The sequence below is a fragment of the Zootoca vivipara genome, chromosome 13 (assembly GCF_963506605.1).
Source record: "Zootoca vivipara chromosome 13, rZooViv1.1, whole genome shotgun sequence".
NCBI classification, from domain to species: Eukaryota; Metazoa; Chordata; class Lepidosauria; order Squamata; family Lacertidae; genus Zootoca; species Zootoca vivipara.
Window position 1 is genome coordinate 39,364,095 of NC_083288.1, and position 14,287 is coordinate 39,378,381.

The 14,287-nt window shown below is 45.8% G+C and overlaps 1 protein-coding gene across 1 annotated transcript; it reads left to right on the forward strand.

Moving 5' to 3' along the window:
* The first annotated feature begins 5,369 nt into the window (after window positions 1-5,369).
* On the forward strand, window positions 5,370-12,790 carry LOC118095381 (apoptosis-associated speck-like protein containing a CARD). Its single transcript, XM_035136601.2, has 2 exons — window positions 5,370-5,743; window positions 8,540-12,790. Exons 1-2 carry the CDS (start codon window positions 5,467-5,469, stop codon window positions 8,818-8,820), a joined length of 558 nt encoding a protein of 185 aa, XP_034992492.2. The 5' UTR covers window positions 5,370-5,466; the 3' UTR covers window positions 8,821-12,790.
* The last annotated feature ends 1,497 nt before the right edge of the window (window positions 12,791-14,287 follow it).

Here is a 14,287-nt window from a genome sequence, read left to right on the forward strand (position 1 = left end):
TTTGCAGCTACATGAGATACGCCGCTGTTGAAAGAGGCGGTAGAATGAAGCTGGTTGAATTTCATCAGCGCTTTTGCTACGTTTTGGGGAAGGGGGGGTCCTTCTTAACAAAATTGGGGAGTGGGCTCTTCCACTGAAAGCCTAGTCTTGCTGCATAACTGCCCTTCTCCTTTCTCCATCTTGCTTTGTAACTTAACCAGGAAACCACAACAATATGGCAAGAAATTGCCTAAGTTGTTTCCTATGTAATTTTTTAACCTATCACCAAGCAGTTACTACTAAACAGGTCTGCTGCACAATTATTATTGTCATTGTTTTATTACTACTGCATTAAAAACATAATGCCTTGTGGTCCCTTCCAACTACAATTCTAGGATGCTAGGATATCTTTTTTTTAATTAATCCTCATTGGTTTTTCATAAATTCTGTTGTCACTCATTAATTTAAAATCTAATTCAAACGTAGAAAAACATAAGCACACTATTTATTTTGAAAATGTCCCATTTCTTCACTCACCCTGCTCATCGTTGCAGAGAAAGATGGTGAAATGTGTGTTGTCACCTGGTACTCAGCAAAAAGAAATGCTCTCCTCCCAATCAGGAAAAAGTACAGTAATGCTAAGTGATCTGCCCTAATTGTGGTCTGTGGTGAGCCTGTGCTCTAGTGAACTGTGGAGACCATAGAGTCATAGAATGACAGGGAAGGTGGGAGGGACTTTGTGACTTGTTTGCTAATGTTTGCTAATACTGTATGACTTTTGTTGAGGAAGTTATGGTTTTGACAGAATGCAGACACTTTTAGTGACTTTTGCTGAAAATCCAAGCCGTTAAACTATAGTGGCAAATTAATTAACTGATCATTTATTGTCCTTTAACATACATCAGGTAGACTAATTAAGTGAGCCATCTTTGCTGCCCTGATATCTCCAATCTATCTGTGAATCAAAGCAAGGAAAGGGTATCCAAGAATGAAGCCCCAAAGTGGAAGGAACCGACAATAAACCAAAGTTTCTTTGCATCTGTACTTGTTTTTAGAAATATTGCCAAATAAAGTCATGCTTCATCGTGGTTTCGAGTGTGCCTTGTTCATAAGTGTTATGAAAGGCCACCAGATGGCAGCAAAGGCCACTGGTTTAGCCTCACAAAACCTTTGGCTGGTGTGCAAAGGAAAAGGGTGAAGGGACCCCTGACCGTTAGGTCTAGTTGTGACCGACTCTGGGGTTGCGAAGCTCATCTCGCTCTATTGGCAGAGGGAGCCAGTGTACAGCTTCCGGGTTATGTGGCCAGCATGGCTGAGCCACTTCTGGCGAACCAGAGCAGCACACAGAAACACCGTTTACCTTCCCACCAGAGCGGTACCTATTTATCTATTTGCACTTTGACGTGCTTTCAAACTGCTAGGTTGGCAGGAGCTGGGACCAAGCAACGGGAGCTCACCCCATCACAGGGATTTGAACTGCCGACCTTCTGATCAGCAAGCCCTAGGCTCTGTGGTTTAACCCACAGCGCCACCTACTGTGTCCCTGGCTGATGTGTAAGCTTGGCCAAAACAGCCAAGGGTTTACGAACTTAATCCGTTCCGGAAGTCCGTTCTTAAACCAAAGCGTGCTTTCCCATAGAAAGTAATGGAAAATGGATTAATCCGTTCCAGACGATGAAAAACAACCCTTAAAACAGCAATTTAACGTGAATTTTACTATCTAACAAGGCCATTGATCCATAAAATGAAAGCAATAAACAATGTACTGTACTGTAAAATCAATAATCAGTATTAATGATTTTTTAAAATGAAAATGTGATAGTTTTTTCCTTACCTGCACTGATGATAGTCATTGTTTGGATGGGGGGGGGGGGGGGTCGGAGTCCTCTTCCAGATTCAAAATCAGTGACTCCTCTCCTGCCATTCCTTCCCTTGCAGACTCCCATAAACAAAGGAACAAGACAGAATCCCAAAATTTCCCACTCACCCCCTCCCACAGGGTGGGTGGGCTTACCTGGCCAGGTGCCACCCAACTTGCTACCAGCTGGGGGTGGGGCGAGGGCCGGTAAAGGGCTGATGCTTTTCGGCCCAGGCTCACTTACCAAGTTCACTGCTGGACTTTGTTCTTGGTCTTGGTTAGGTAAGTGTTCCTTGCCAGGGTTTCAGGCTGCAGCGCAGCCTGCTGGGCCTCCTGCAGCCAGAACCCAGCAACGGAGGCCGAATGGAGGCCGTGCAGGCGCCAGGGCCTAGCTCCAGACAGCGGCACAGCCTACTGAGGCCTCATTCATATACCCAAAAAGGTTTGCAAGCAGTTCCGGGTTTGAAGTGTTCGTAATCCAAAAAGTTCGTTAACTGAGCTGTTCATAACCTGAGGGACCACTGCATATACAACCTTTCTATTCTAGGAGTGCAAATTGATAACTATGAGGATGCTTATGGCACCACTAATGGTTCCTCTTGCACAGAGAGTCACTCCCTTGTGTAGAATGTTCAGGAATGTGGATGAGGAGATATTGTTCGATATATCCTATCCCCGCTTGCTCTAGCAAGCACCAAACTTTAGCAGAGTAAAAACATTCCCCTTTTGCAAAATGCACAGCAGAAAAGCGTTTGCGCAGGCTTGATTTAAGCCTGTAAAATAAAGTATATTTTCCTGGTATTTTCTCCTTTATCCCTCTTAAAAGAAAAGACACGACACAATGCTCTTAAAAGTATAAAATATGTTTACTTACAATCTTCCTGAGATACATCATACTCAAGAGGTAGACTTGCATAGGTAAAAAGTAATATATACATTGTGAAGTTCACTTATAGGAAGTGAGACTCCATCTCATCTCTCTCTAGGCTGGAGGCCTTGAGAGAGAGTAACCTCAGTAGATGTTGAGTCCTTGAAGTGAAGTGGTCCAAGAGTAAGAGTCCAAGAGAGGGAAATGGCTGCTTGCTTCAGAATTTATCTACCGCCTTTCCCATCTAATTAGCATGTGGAGGAACAGGAAACTAGGCTTAGTCATGTGTTCCTCCTCAGTCCTCCGAGTGGACTATCTAGGGATTGTTGTGACTTGACTGCATTTAACCCTTTGCATCCCACACCTTGCTGGCTCACCCTCGGAAGAGCATTTGGTTGCATCTGTGTGTGCGCGTGCGTGTAAAGCTTGCACCTGTTGAATGTCTGCCTGTCATGCGTTGAAAGCCTCTGACATGGGAGGGGGGAAAATTAAGTGGCGGGCTAGAGGTTCGCCCTGTCAGTCTATCAGAAAACTCGAGCGGAATATATGAAAGTCTCGCGCCTTAGGTTTATAGAAAAGGATGACTTCTTTCGAGGTTTACAAGAACAAACCAGTGCGTCTGAGAGATTTACAAGAACAGACAAGTGCCTGGCTGTTCGCATGGCTTTCCTCTTTATTTCTTACAAACCTGCTCCGTCCCCCACTGGCAGAGGAAGGGGAATGGGGAGCACACCACCCCTTGAACCATCGGGGAGGGGGTACCATTACGGCCACCCCAGGACACAGGCTGTGCAAACCCCCACTGCGCAAGACACACACACCCCGCAAGACACACACCACACCCCAACGGGCAGCACCCCATGCCCCCAGGATGTGCGCCACACCCTCCCAGGCGGCGTGTCATGCCCCCGGGACACATGCCACACCCCTGTGGGCGGTGTGCCACGCCACTGGGGCATGCGTCACGCCCCCCAGGACACGCGCTAGCCACGCTCCCACCTGCTCTCTGCCCAGGACCGGCTCTAGGTAGAGTCCCGGTGGTGTGGGGCACCGGGCTGGCAGGTAGGGCACTGCGCGGCAAAGCCGCGCAGAAGCCATGCTGCGCCCTGCAAGGGCGGGGGCGGCGGAGCAATCTCCACCCCTCCCTGCCAGGGCGCTGGACCTGCTCGAGACTGCCCTGTCTCTGCCCCCGGTGTCGGAGCGTGCAGCTTCGCCACTGCCGTTCCCCCAAGTTCCCCCAGCCCTAAAGGTAAAGGTACCCCTGACTATTAGGTCCAGTCGTGGACGACTCTGGGGTTGCAGCACTCATCTCATTCTATAGGCTGAGGGAGCCGGCAGACAGCTTCCGGATAATGTGGCCAGCATGACTAAGCCGCTTCTGGCGAACCACAGCAGTGCATGGAAACGCCGTTTACCTTCCCACTGGAGCGGTACCTATTTATCTACTTGCACTTTGACGTGCTTTCGAACTGCTAGGTGGGCAGGAGCTGGGACCGAACAATGGGAGCTCACCCCGTCACGGGGAATCAAACTGCCGACCTTCTAATCGGCAAGCCCTAGGCTCTGTGGTTTACAGTGCCACAGAATTTCACTCCTGCAAAAGCTGTGTGCTGCAGACCCAAGTGTCCCTATTTTCAAAGGACAGTTCCGGATTTACAGGTTACTGATTTGATCTTGGAAGGTCCCGGTTTTCCTTAGGATGTCCCTATTTTCATCGGAGAAATATTGGAGGGTATGGAGTTTTGCGACCCCCTAGCCAAGGAGATATAACTAAGGAATCTAAAGGCAGCCTTGCATAGGTTTTTTTTAAAAAAGGTTAATGTTTTATTATTATTTTTATATATGTTGGAAGCCGCTCAGAGTGGCTGGGGAAACAGAGTCAGATGGATGGGGCATAAATAATGTTGTTGTTACAAAATAAAAAAATTCCTTCCAGCAGCACCTTAGAGACCAACTAAGTTTGTCATTGGTATGAGCTTTCGTGTGCATGCACACTTCTTCATATACCAAGTTGTTGTTGTTATTCCCCTATTTTCATCAGAGAAATGTTGGAGGGTAGGCCTGCAACAACTTGGTGCCTGGAAGCCTTTTGCAAGCGCGTGATCGTGCAAAAGCTTATGTTGTTGTCGTTTAGTCGTTTAGTCGTGTCCGACTCTTCGTGACCCCATGGACCATAGCACGCCAGGCACTCCTGTCTTGCACTGCCCCCCGCAGTTTGGTCAAACTCATGTTCGTAGCTTCGAGAACACTGTCCAACTATCTCGTCCTCTGTCGTCCCCTTCTCCTAGTGCCCTCAATCTTTCCCAACATCAGGGTCTTTTCCAAGGATTCTTCTCTTCTCATGAGGTGGCCAAAGTATTGGAGCCTCAGCTTCACGATCTGTCCTTACAGTGAGCATTCAGGGCTGATTTCCTTCAGAATGGATAGGTTTGATCTTCTTGCAGTCCATGGGACTCTCAAGAGTCTCCTCCAGCACCATTATACTGTACAGTAATGGTAAAGTCCGTCTCCGCCCAGCGCGCTGAGAAAAAGGACAGAGGAAAGAGCGGGAGAGTGCATTGTAACTATGCATGCATTGTAACTTTCACTCAGGTCACGCCTCTCTCCTCCTGCTGCACCAATCGGAGTCCGAAATCTCCCCCCCCCCTCTCCCCGGCGGCCAACCCAGCCCGGGCTTTGTATCAGGCACTATGCCCGCTTTCAATTTTGCAGCTTCCGCGAAGCGAGGTTGATTTCTTGGTGGTGGCTCTGAAGGCGCGCCATGGCGAAGAGCGCCCGGGACTGCCTGCTGGACAGCTTGGAGAACTTGGAGGAGAGCGAGCTGAAGAAGCTGAAGGTCAAGCTGAACGAATTCCCCGTGCGCAATGGCTACGACAACATCCCCCGAGGGAAGCTGCAGAAGGCGGATGCGCTGGACCTGAAAGATCTTCTGATCAGCTACTACACCGAGGAGTACGCCGTGCAGTTGACCGCCGAGGTGCTGGAAGCCATTAACTGCAAGGACCGCGCCGAGGAGCTACGGGCCGCCACCGGGAACAGTAAGGAGCGGCTGGGGAGGGAGAGCGGCGCCCGATCCTAAGGATCGCGAAGGTGGGTCTGGAGGGGAGCCAAACTTTCGCCTAGTCCCGAGTTCGGCGGGTTTGCAGCTGCTGCTGCTGCAGCCAGAGGAGATCTTCCGGAGGTGGGAAGAGGCGGTAAAGCTCGCTGAGGTTCATGGGCGCTTTTGCCACACATACTTAAGCAAAATTGGGGAGTGTGGGCCCTTCCACTTAAAAGCCTCTTCTCGCCGCGTAACTTGCCCTTTTCGCTTCTCTCCCTCTCGCTTTGTAACTGCGTGAAGTCAAACAAGGAGAATAAACTGCGATGAGAGAGGATTTCAAAATGAAATAGTAACTCTCTGATCGCTCATCTGCAGAACAGTTTTATTTGCCTTGAAGTAACTGAGAATTACATTACAGAGAGAATAAGATAGAAAATAATAAATCTTTTGTAAGCAAGGACTGTCATGCACCAAGCTTGAAGACTTTTTTAAAATGCATTCGTGGCTTTTTTTCTGCTTTCCTGGAAATGCCTCCGTTCAGTTGCTGTTGCTTTCGCTTTCGTGTATTTCATAACGATATTTCCATCTATGGACTTTAGAAACTGCCTTGTTCTTCTTAACTCATTCTTTACTTATATTCTGCCCCACGAGGGCTAAACTTAGTACTGCAACGAACTCCCGGACTTGCTCAGGTTTAAGTGAGCAATTTCCCACTATGAGACATTTCAACCTTAAAGCCATTATTTCATTTCCTGATTTGCTTTAGAAATGCAAGGCTGCTTCTCAGCTCATGCCAGAGAGGTTGCAGCAGCAATAAAAAGGAAGAACCAAACTGCTGATAGGCAGCTCTGAAAAATATGGATTGAACTTTGCCAGTTTATACTTGTTGGCACAGGGCGGGGCACAAGCACATCAGTGTCACCAAGAAACGAGGGAACAATTCCATGGAATAATTCCGATGACATGAAAAAACATGCATAGTTAGAGAAAGGATGGAGAAAATGTGTTCAGCTTCACTTCTTTAAAATATTTTTAATGGAAAGCTATTTAAGATCTTTTTCTTTAAGAGGGCCAAAATTTGCACCCAGGTTTTTTATGTCCCCTTGCACCACTGTCAGGGGCCAAGAGTAAGCAGTACTCATGAGAGCAAACTAAATTCACTCCTTCTAAACTGTGTCCACTCATGTGTAATCCATGGGGGCAGATCTGCCCAATAGATTCTCCTCGCCTCCGTGCTCCGTATTAGGAATTAAAAACGCAAAAGACGCCATAGAAAGTGACATGTTTAAGTTTCCCCTCTAGTTATGCCGTGGTTGGGCCTTTGATGCAATCATGAATGGGGGAAATGGAGGGCTGTTTATGTCCTCTTTGAGAAAGGTGTATGTACTCTTGAAGCTGACAGGTTCACCAGGTGGCAGCAGCAATAAAATACAGTCAATGACCAGACTGCTGATTTGCAGTGCTGAAAAATACAGGTTGAACTTTGTCCCTTTGTACTTGCTTGGATCATTATGGACAGGACTTATAGCTCTACGCTTCCTCCCCACCCTCCATTACCAACAACAGCAACCAACACATCTTCCATCAGTTTTGGTGTTTGCCAGTCCTGGTTTAATGGAGCCCATTAAATGAGGCCCAGACAACTCTAAATCTGCTCTGAGAAATAGCTGGCCTTTGATAACATTAGCCAATAATAAAAGACACACACAAAAATCCTTACAAAATATTCTTTTGTTTCCTGTTTACTTGAACTCTAAAAAAAGGTTTACATTGACAGCTTGATTTAATTGTAACGTTTTAAGATCTAATAGGCCACAAGTTGTTGTGAACCTGAAGTAATTGCATGTGGAAATTGGCTCCAAAAGCCTCTCCCATCCATCCAGTTCCACAAATTTAAGGTAAAAAATAGGATGGATGGAAGAACCTTTGCTCTATACAAATTTCTCTCTTTTCTATTGTGCCTCTTCCTGGCTTCTCTGGCTCCCACACTTGGGTATGGAACCTTTTGAGAATTCTGACATGAATCTAGGATACCCCATACTTTTCCTTCTGTGATCACATTTGCTTGTTTTGCACCTTTACAAATGCATTTTTTTCTCTATTGTCTCTCTGATATTTGCAGTTCAGTTCAGACCCCTGTGCCTTGCACCAATGCCTCTCGAGTCATAGTGTCGTCAAGGCGGGTCAAGTTGCTGTCATTATTTATTGGTTGATATACTGCTTAAGGCCTAAACTGGCTTTTAAGCAGTTCTCAAAACTTAAAAGCCAAATACAGAAAAACAATTCAAAAACAATTAGAATAAAATGAAACAGGCTCATAAAAACAATAGCACAGTAAAAAAAATCCAGGTTGAGGGACCAGTAAAATGCTGTTGTGTTGGCAACTGACACAGGAAATCCCACAAGCATCGCTCCCCTTCCCTGGCTGTAAATGTGAAATACAGTAGTAAATAATTAATTGCTTGGCAATTTGCTGCCATTTCATGATACTCCAAATTACGATGACGCCTCACTCTCCCCAATGATAGGGCTGGCCCCAGCGTTGGCTCCCTTGCACCTGCTCTCACTTACTGATTTTCAGCTTTATACTTCTTCAACAGTTATGGCTTTGCCCAAAGAATTCTGGGAACTGTAGGCAGATGAGCTACTAGGAATGCTCTGTTAGCAATTGCACCCCTTCATGGAACTACAATTCCCAGGGCGTGGGGGAGGAGGGAATGAGTTGGGCAACCAGTTTTAAGCCTGCAATGTGAACGTGTAGCAAGAGTTCCATTCTTTCTCTCTTTCCTGGCAGGGCCGCTGCTTCGAAACTCTTCCAACGTGCACTTCATTGAGCGGCACAGGGAGGCCCTAATCCAACGGACCACCCCAGTGGAACCGGTGCTGGATAAATTGTATGGCTCTGTCCTCACTAATGAGCAATACCAAAAAATCACTGCCAAGGAAACTAACCCAGAGAAGATGCGAGAGCTCTACAAGCTTGTGCCAAGCTGGAACCTCCGGTGCAAGGATATGCTGTATGAGGCACTGAAGGCCAATATCCCATTCGTCGTGGAAGACCTGGAAGGGCGATGAGGCCTCAAGGGAAGGCAGAAGGCAAGACCCTTTCAGGGCACCAGAAATCCACCTCCCTATTGCCAGGGGACTCCTACAGACAAAGCCATACCATGTATTTTCCCAAGCACTCACTATGCTCCAACCAGGACACCGTGCAAAGGCAAGAATAACCTGCAGCCATAAGCAGGGGTCTCACAGTCAGAGCTGCTGTGCAACCTTGGAAGGCAAGGGGGGAACCTGGTTCTGTTGTTCAGGCCTTTGGGGTGGGGCAGGGAACAGTTTTCAACATATATCCTAACACAACGCAGTGGTTCTAACTAGGCCTGCCAGGCCTCCCCATTTGGTTCACCCTGCTCTTTTGGCAAAGCCACACCCACCCGCCATGTACCTGCTGTCAGGCTTGGGGCAGGTAAAGATGCAGCTGGGCCATGCAAGGGCTCCCTGTCGCTTGATTGGAGGCAGCATCTGTGCAGTGGCACCTTGGTTCTCAAACTTAATCCGTTCCGGAAGTCCATTCCAAAACCAAAGCGTTCCAAAACCAAGGCACGCTTTCCCATAGAAAGTAATGCAAAATGGATTAATCTGTTCCAGACAATTAAAAACAACCCCTAAAACGGCAATTTAACATGAATTTTTCTATCTAACATGACCATTGATCCCTAAAATGAAAGCAATAAACAGTGTACTGCAGTCACACAATCAATCAATCAATCAGTAGCTGAACTGGGTTCCACACAGTCACAAAAACAAAACAAAAAGAGCCGCAAAAAGAAAAACGCAAAATAAAATAAATAGCAAAAGCAGACAGACCTCAGCGTAACACTCAAAACGGAAGCGTAGCACTCCAATCGGAAGTGTAACACTCAAAACCGAAGCATGGCACTCAAATCGGAAGTGTGGCACTCAAAACGGAGCACTTTCAGCTTCTGAAAAAAGTTTGCAAACCGGAACACTTAACTTCTGGGTTTGCAGTGTTTGGGTTCCACGTTGTTTGAGTACCAAGGCATTCGAGAACCAAGGTATCATTGTATAACACTTTGCAAGCTGCAATGAATGTTGGGGCTTGCTCAGCACTGTGCTAGGGAAACCTGATGATCAGCTGATAATTGGGGATTCTGGGCCCATTGCTATACCGAATGGGATCACCTGACTTCATTGTGACAATGGGTGATTGACATGTGGGGGGACTGAATCACAGAGTAGATGGATAGACCCATTCATTCTCTCCAAATTTCTTTCAGAACCACTCACTCTTTTGTGCTGGTAAGAGTGGAAGCTCAAGAGGTCCTTGCCAGGCCTTTTGGGGTTTTAAAAAGTCCACTTTTGAATCCCCAAATTTATGCACTTCACAGTTCAGGCAAGGAAGAAGGTGGCCGTTATAGGCACAGCCCAGTGTGAGCATCTTGAGTCATTTGGGTGTGAGATGATGCAAGAGTAGCAATCTGAACCCTTTAGGGCAGGAATATCTGGCATGTTGCTCTCCAGATGTTTTGCTCCACAGCTCCCATCAGCCCAACCAACAGGGGTAGAGGGGCCAGGTAAGCGGTGCTGAAAAAGAGAACATCAGTTTGCGTATAGTGATTTATATGCATGGGTGCAAATTTAGAAATAATTACTACAGTTTAAATAAAAATACATATCATGGTGGGGATGGCAGTCAGGCTAGGCTGCCTGCTCACCTACCTGCCAGGTGCTGCTGACACTGGACGGACAACTTCAAAGCTACCCATCTTTCTTTTTATGGTTCTTTATCTTAAAGCAGACTTGGACTGGGAAGTCCTCAAAAAGAGGACAGTCCTCTTTAATGGCTACCCTACGCCAGTAGTCAGGTGTGCGGGGAGTTGTAGTCCACCACACTGGCTAATCCCGCTCTATGGGGTGTCATTTTGTTTTGTATTCTGGGTAGAAAGCAGCTCTGAAGGCGAGCCCCTTGGTGCGGTTGTCAGGTTTCCTGGATTCCAGGCTTTCCTTCCAGTGCCCAGGTAGCACAATATTCTCCAATCTAGCTGTGAATCCCTATTGTGAATACCATTCCCTGCTCACGCCTCCCAGCGCCTTTCAAAGGAATAAGGAAGGGGCACAAAGGGTGAAATTAGGTTTTTGTCATGATAGCACATGATCTTGTAAATTGCTTTGAGGCGTTTCTTTAAACATCCATCAGCCCCAGCCAGCAAGGCCAGTGATCAGGGCTGATGGGAGTGGTGCAGAGTAACAATAAATGTTAAGAACTAAAATAAAGTTTTGAATACACAAGTTTTGATGCAAATCACTGTGGTACAAGGAGCCATCTTTGCCTCTCCTTGTTGTCATTCCTAGTTGTCATTCCATTAATCAGGCTGTTCTTGTCAATATTCCCTAAGATGTACCAACACAATGTGAATTTTTATGAAACTGGGAACAAAAACATGCTGCATCAACTCAGTATTTTATTACATGTAAAAAAAAGATATGGAGAAGGAATGTTTGTGGAGCGATGTTATATGCGCCTTACAGGTGGATTTTAGTAAATGTGACCTTCCTAATTCCAAGTTTGCTGTGTCCTCATTGGGTGAGAAGGTTGGGTGGAGTGGGGTTCGGCAACCCAGGAATTTCCTTGGAGATCAGTTCTGAGAAGTTCAGGACAGGGGGGGTTCTCATTGTGCAAGCAACTGCCAGCAACTGCATCCTTGGATTTCTTCAAGTCTATTATTGGGCTGGTCCCAGAGTATGCTCTGAAGGCACATGAGGCTACAAAAATGTTAATGATTATGCGATATATGAAATAGCTTAAATGCCTTGCAGAAGCTAAGCAGGTCTAAATCTGGTCAGTGCCTGGATAGTACTATAATACAATCTTGGACTTTAGGGCAGAAGAAAGGTGGCGTATGAATGTAAGAGAATAAACAAGAATAAAGCTACCAGTACAATTTCATGCATTTATACTCAAAAGTAGGTATTGTTATGCTACTACATAACTTTGACCACTGTCCTAAACACATTTACTAGCAGTTTGAAAACAAACACGTTGAACTGAATCCTAAGGATATCTGGCTCTTGTTAATTCTTGGGCAATGCACACCGATTCCCAGAGTGATTTAACTAGTGGTGTAGCCCTCTTCCCAGTAAATGGGGGATTTTATAGGGTTGCCATATTTCCTAACACCTGCAAAGCTGCTGAGCCTTTTTTGACATATGGAAAGCCTAGGATTATGGCTCTGTTAGGGGTACAGGGGCCTCCTCACAAGTGATCCACCTGGACTGGAGAGACAGTAAAAGGTAAAGGACCCCTGGACAGTTATGTCCAGTCAAAGGTGACTATGGGCTTGCGGCATTCATCCCGCTTTCAGGCTGAGTGAGCCGACATATGTCCACAAAAACAAACCCGTGTTGCAATACAGAATAATCTGCTCAAATACAGCTGCAACACATGGCTCTATACCTTTAAAAAATTTTTTACATTGTCCTTAATTATTTGTTCTTTCCCGCACCTGTGGATAACCTTTTAAGTTCTTTTCATCTCTTTTATCAGTATCAGTTAGCTAGACTGGTTAGTGAGCTCTGATCCACAAGTATTATATTTACCTGTATGGATATTTTATCTAAAACTAGTTACAGGTAGGTAGCCGTGTTGGTCTGATGCAGTCAAAACAAAATAAAAAAATCCTCCCAGTAGCACCTTAGAGACCAACAAAGTTTGTCATAGGTATGATATTTCGTGTATCTGAAGAAGTGTGCATGCACACGAAAGCTCATACCTATGACAAACTTTGTTGGTCTCTAATGTGCTACTGGGATGATTTTTTTAAATTTTGTTTTGACTATCTAAAACTATTTGGTATGTATTCCTCATTTATTATTTATTCATTATTTAATATGCAGGTTGCTCAGTATTATTTTTGTTGCCATTCACTGTATGTAATGTATTCAATTTCATCATCAGCTGACGAAGATTCCTCTTCGAAACAGTTGATTCAAACTGGATCTACTGTCTTGGACATGATCCATTGAAAGGCGTCGCGGTGTTCCTCGCCAGCAATTCATTTTGTTGACTGCTTCTTGGTTATGGACCAATATATATATTATTTTGAAGCTGATGAATTGTAAATTTTGAATGACATTCTACTACTACTAATAATAATGTGTTTACTATATTCATTAGCCACATGTTGCAGCTGTATTTGAGCAGACATTTGTCCACAGACAGCTTTTGGGTCATGCGACCAGCATGACTAACCCGCTTCTGGACAAACGGAACACTGTGACGGAAACCAGAGCGCACGGAAACGCTGTTTGCCTTCCCGCTGCAGTGGTACCTATTTTATCTATTTGCACTGGTATGCTTTCAAACTGCTAGGTTGGCAGGAGCTGGGACCGAGCAACAGGAGCTCACTGCCTCGTGGTGATTCGAACCGCCGACCTTCTGATCGGCAAGCTCAAGACGCTCAGTGGTTTAGAGTAGACCACATTGCCACCCACGCTGTTTGACAGTGGAACAGACTCCCACAAGAGGTGGCGGGCTCTCCTTCATTGGAGGTTTTTAAACAGACGTTGGACAGCCATCTGTCACGGATGCTTGGGTTGCGATTCATACATTTTGCACCAGGTGACCCTCAGGATTACTTCCAACTCTGTACAATTCTATGACCCCTACTTCCAGGTCCCTAACCAAGACAGGCAGCGATGTGTGTGTTCTTACCCCTAACACAAACTGGGTTCAGGCCCATCCTATACAGTACAGTTCTGATCTCCTGGAAAAAACAAGTCGGCTGAATTAGAGACATTGTTAAATATTCTTCCCTTGCGGGAACAATGAAATTACTCGGTTACCACATCCACTCAGATAAAGCTCGGATATTCCACATAATCCAAAATTACTACAAAACACTAATTAAAACAATGCAATATGATACAATATAACAAGTAAAATAAGATGACTTCAAAGTCCCGACTTTCCATTTAAGGCCAAAATCGCTCTAGGGAAGAAACTGTTCTTGAAATGGCTCATTCTTGCCTGCATTGTTCTATATCCCGATGGCAGGAGCTTGAATAAATGGTGATCAGGGTGCATTGGATCTCTTGATATGTCTAGTGCTTTTCTATGGCACCTGGTGGAGGTGTTCTAAGGTGGAGAGTGAGCAGCCAATAATGCTCTCTGCTGTTTTAATAATTCTGCACAGCCCTGTCCTATCCTGAGAAGTACAGCTTCCGTACCACACACATAAACCATACGTGAGCACGCTCTGTATGGCACAGTGATAGAAGGCAAGCAGCAGCTTTTGTGGAATATGGTTTTTCCTTAGAATTCTCAAAAAGTACAGTCTCTGCTGCGCCTTCTTCACAAGCCCCCTTGTATTAACACTCCAGGACAGATCCTCCTGTAGCTCAATGCCTAGAAATCTAAACCCTCTCCACACAGATTCCGTCGATCAAAAGTGGCTGGATCAAAAGTGGCTGGGCCTCGTTCTTCTGTCTCCTAAAGTCCACCACAAGCTCATCTTATTTTGCT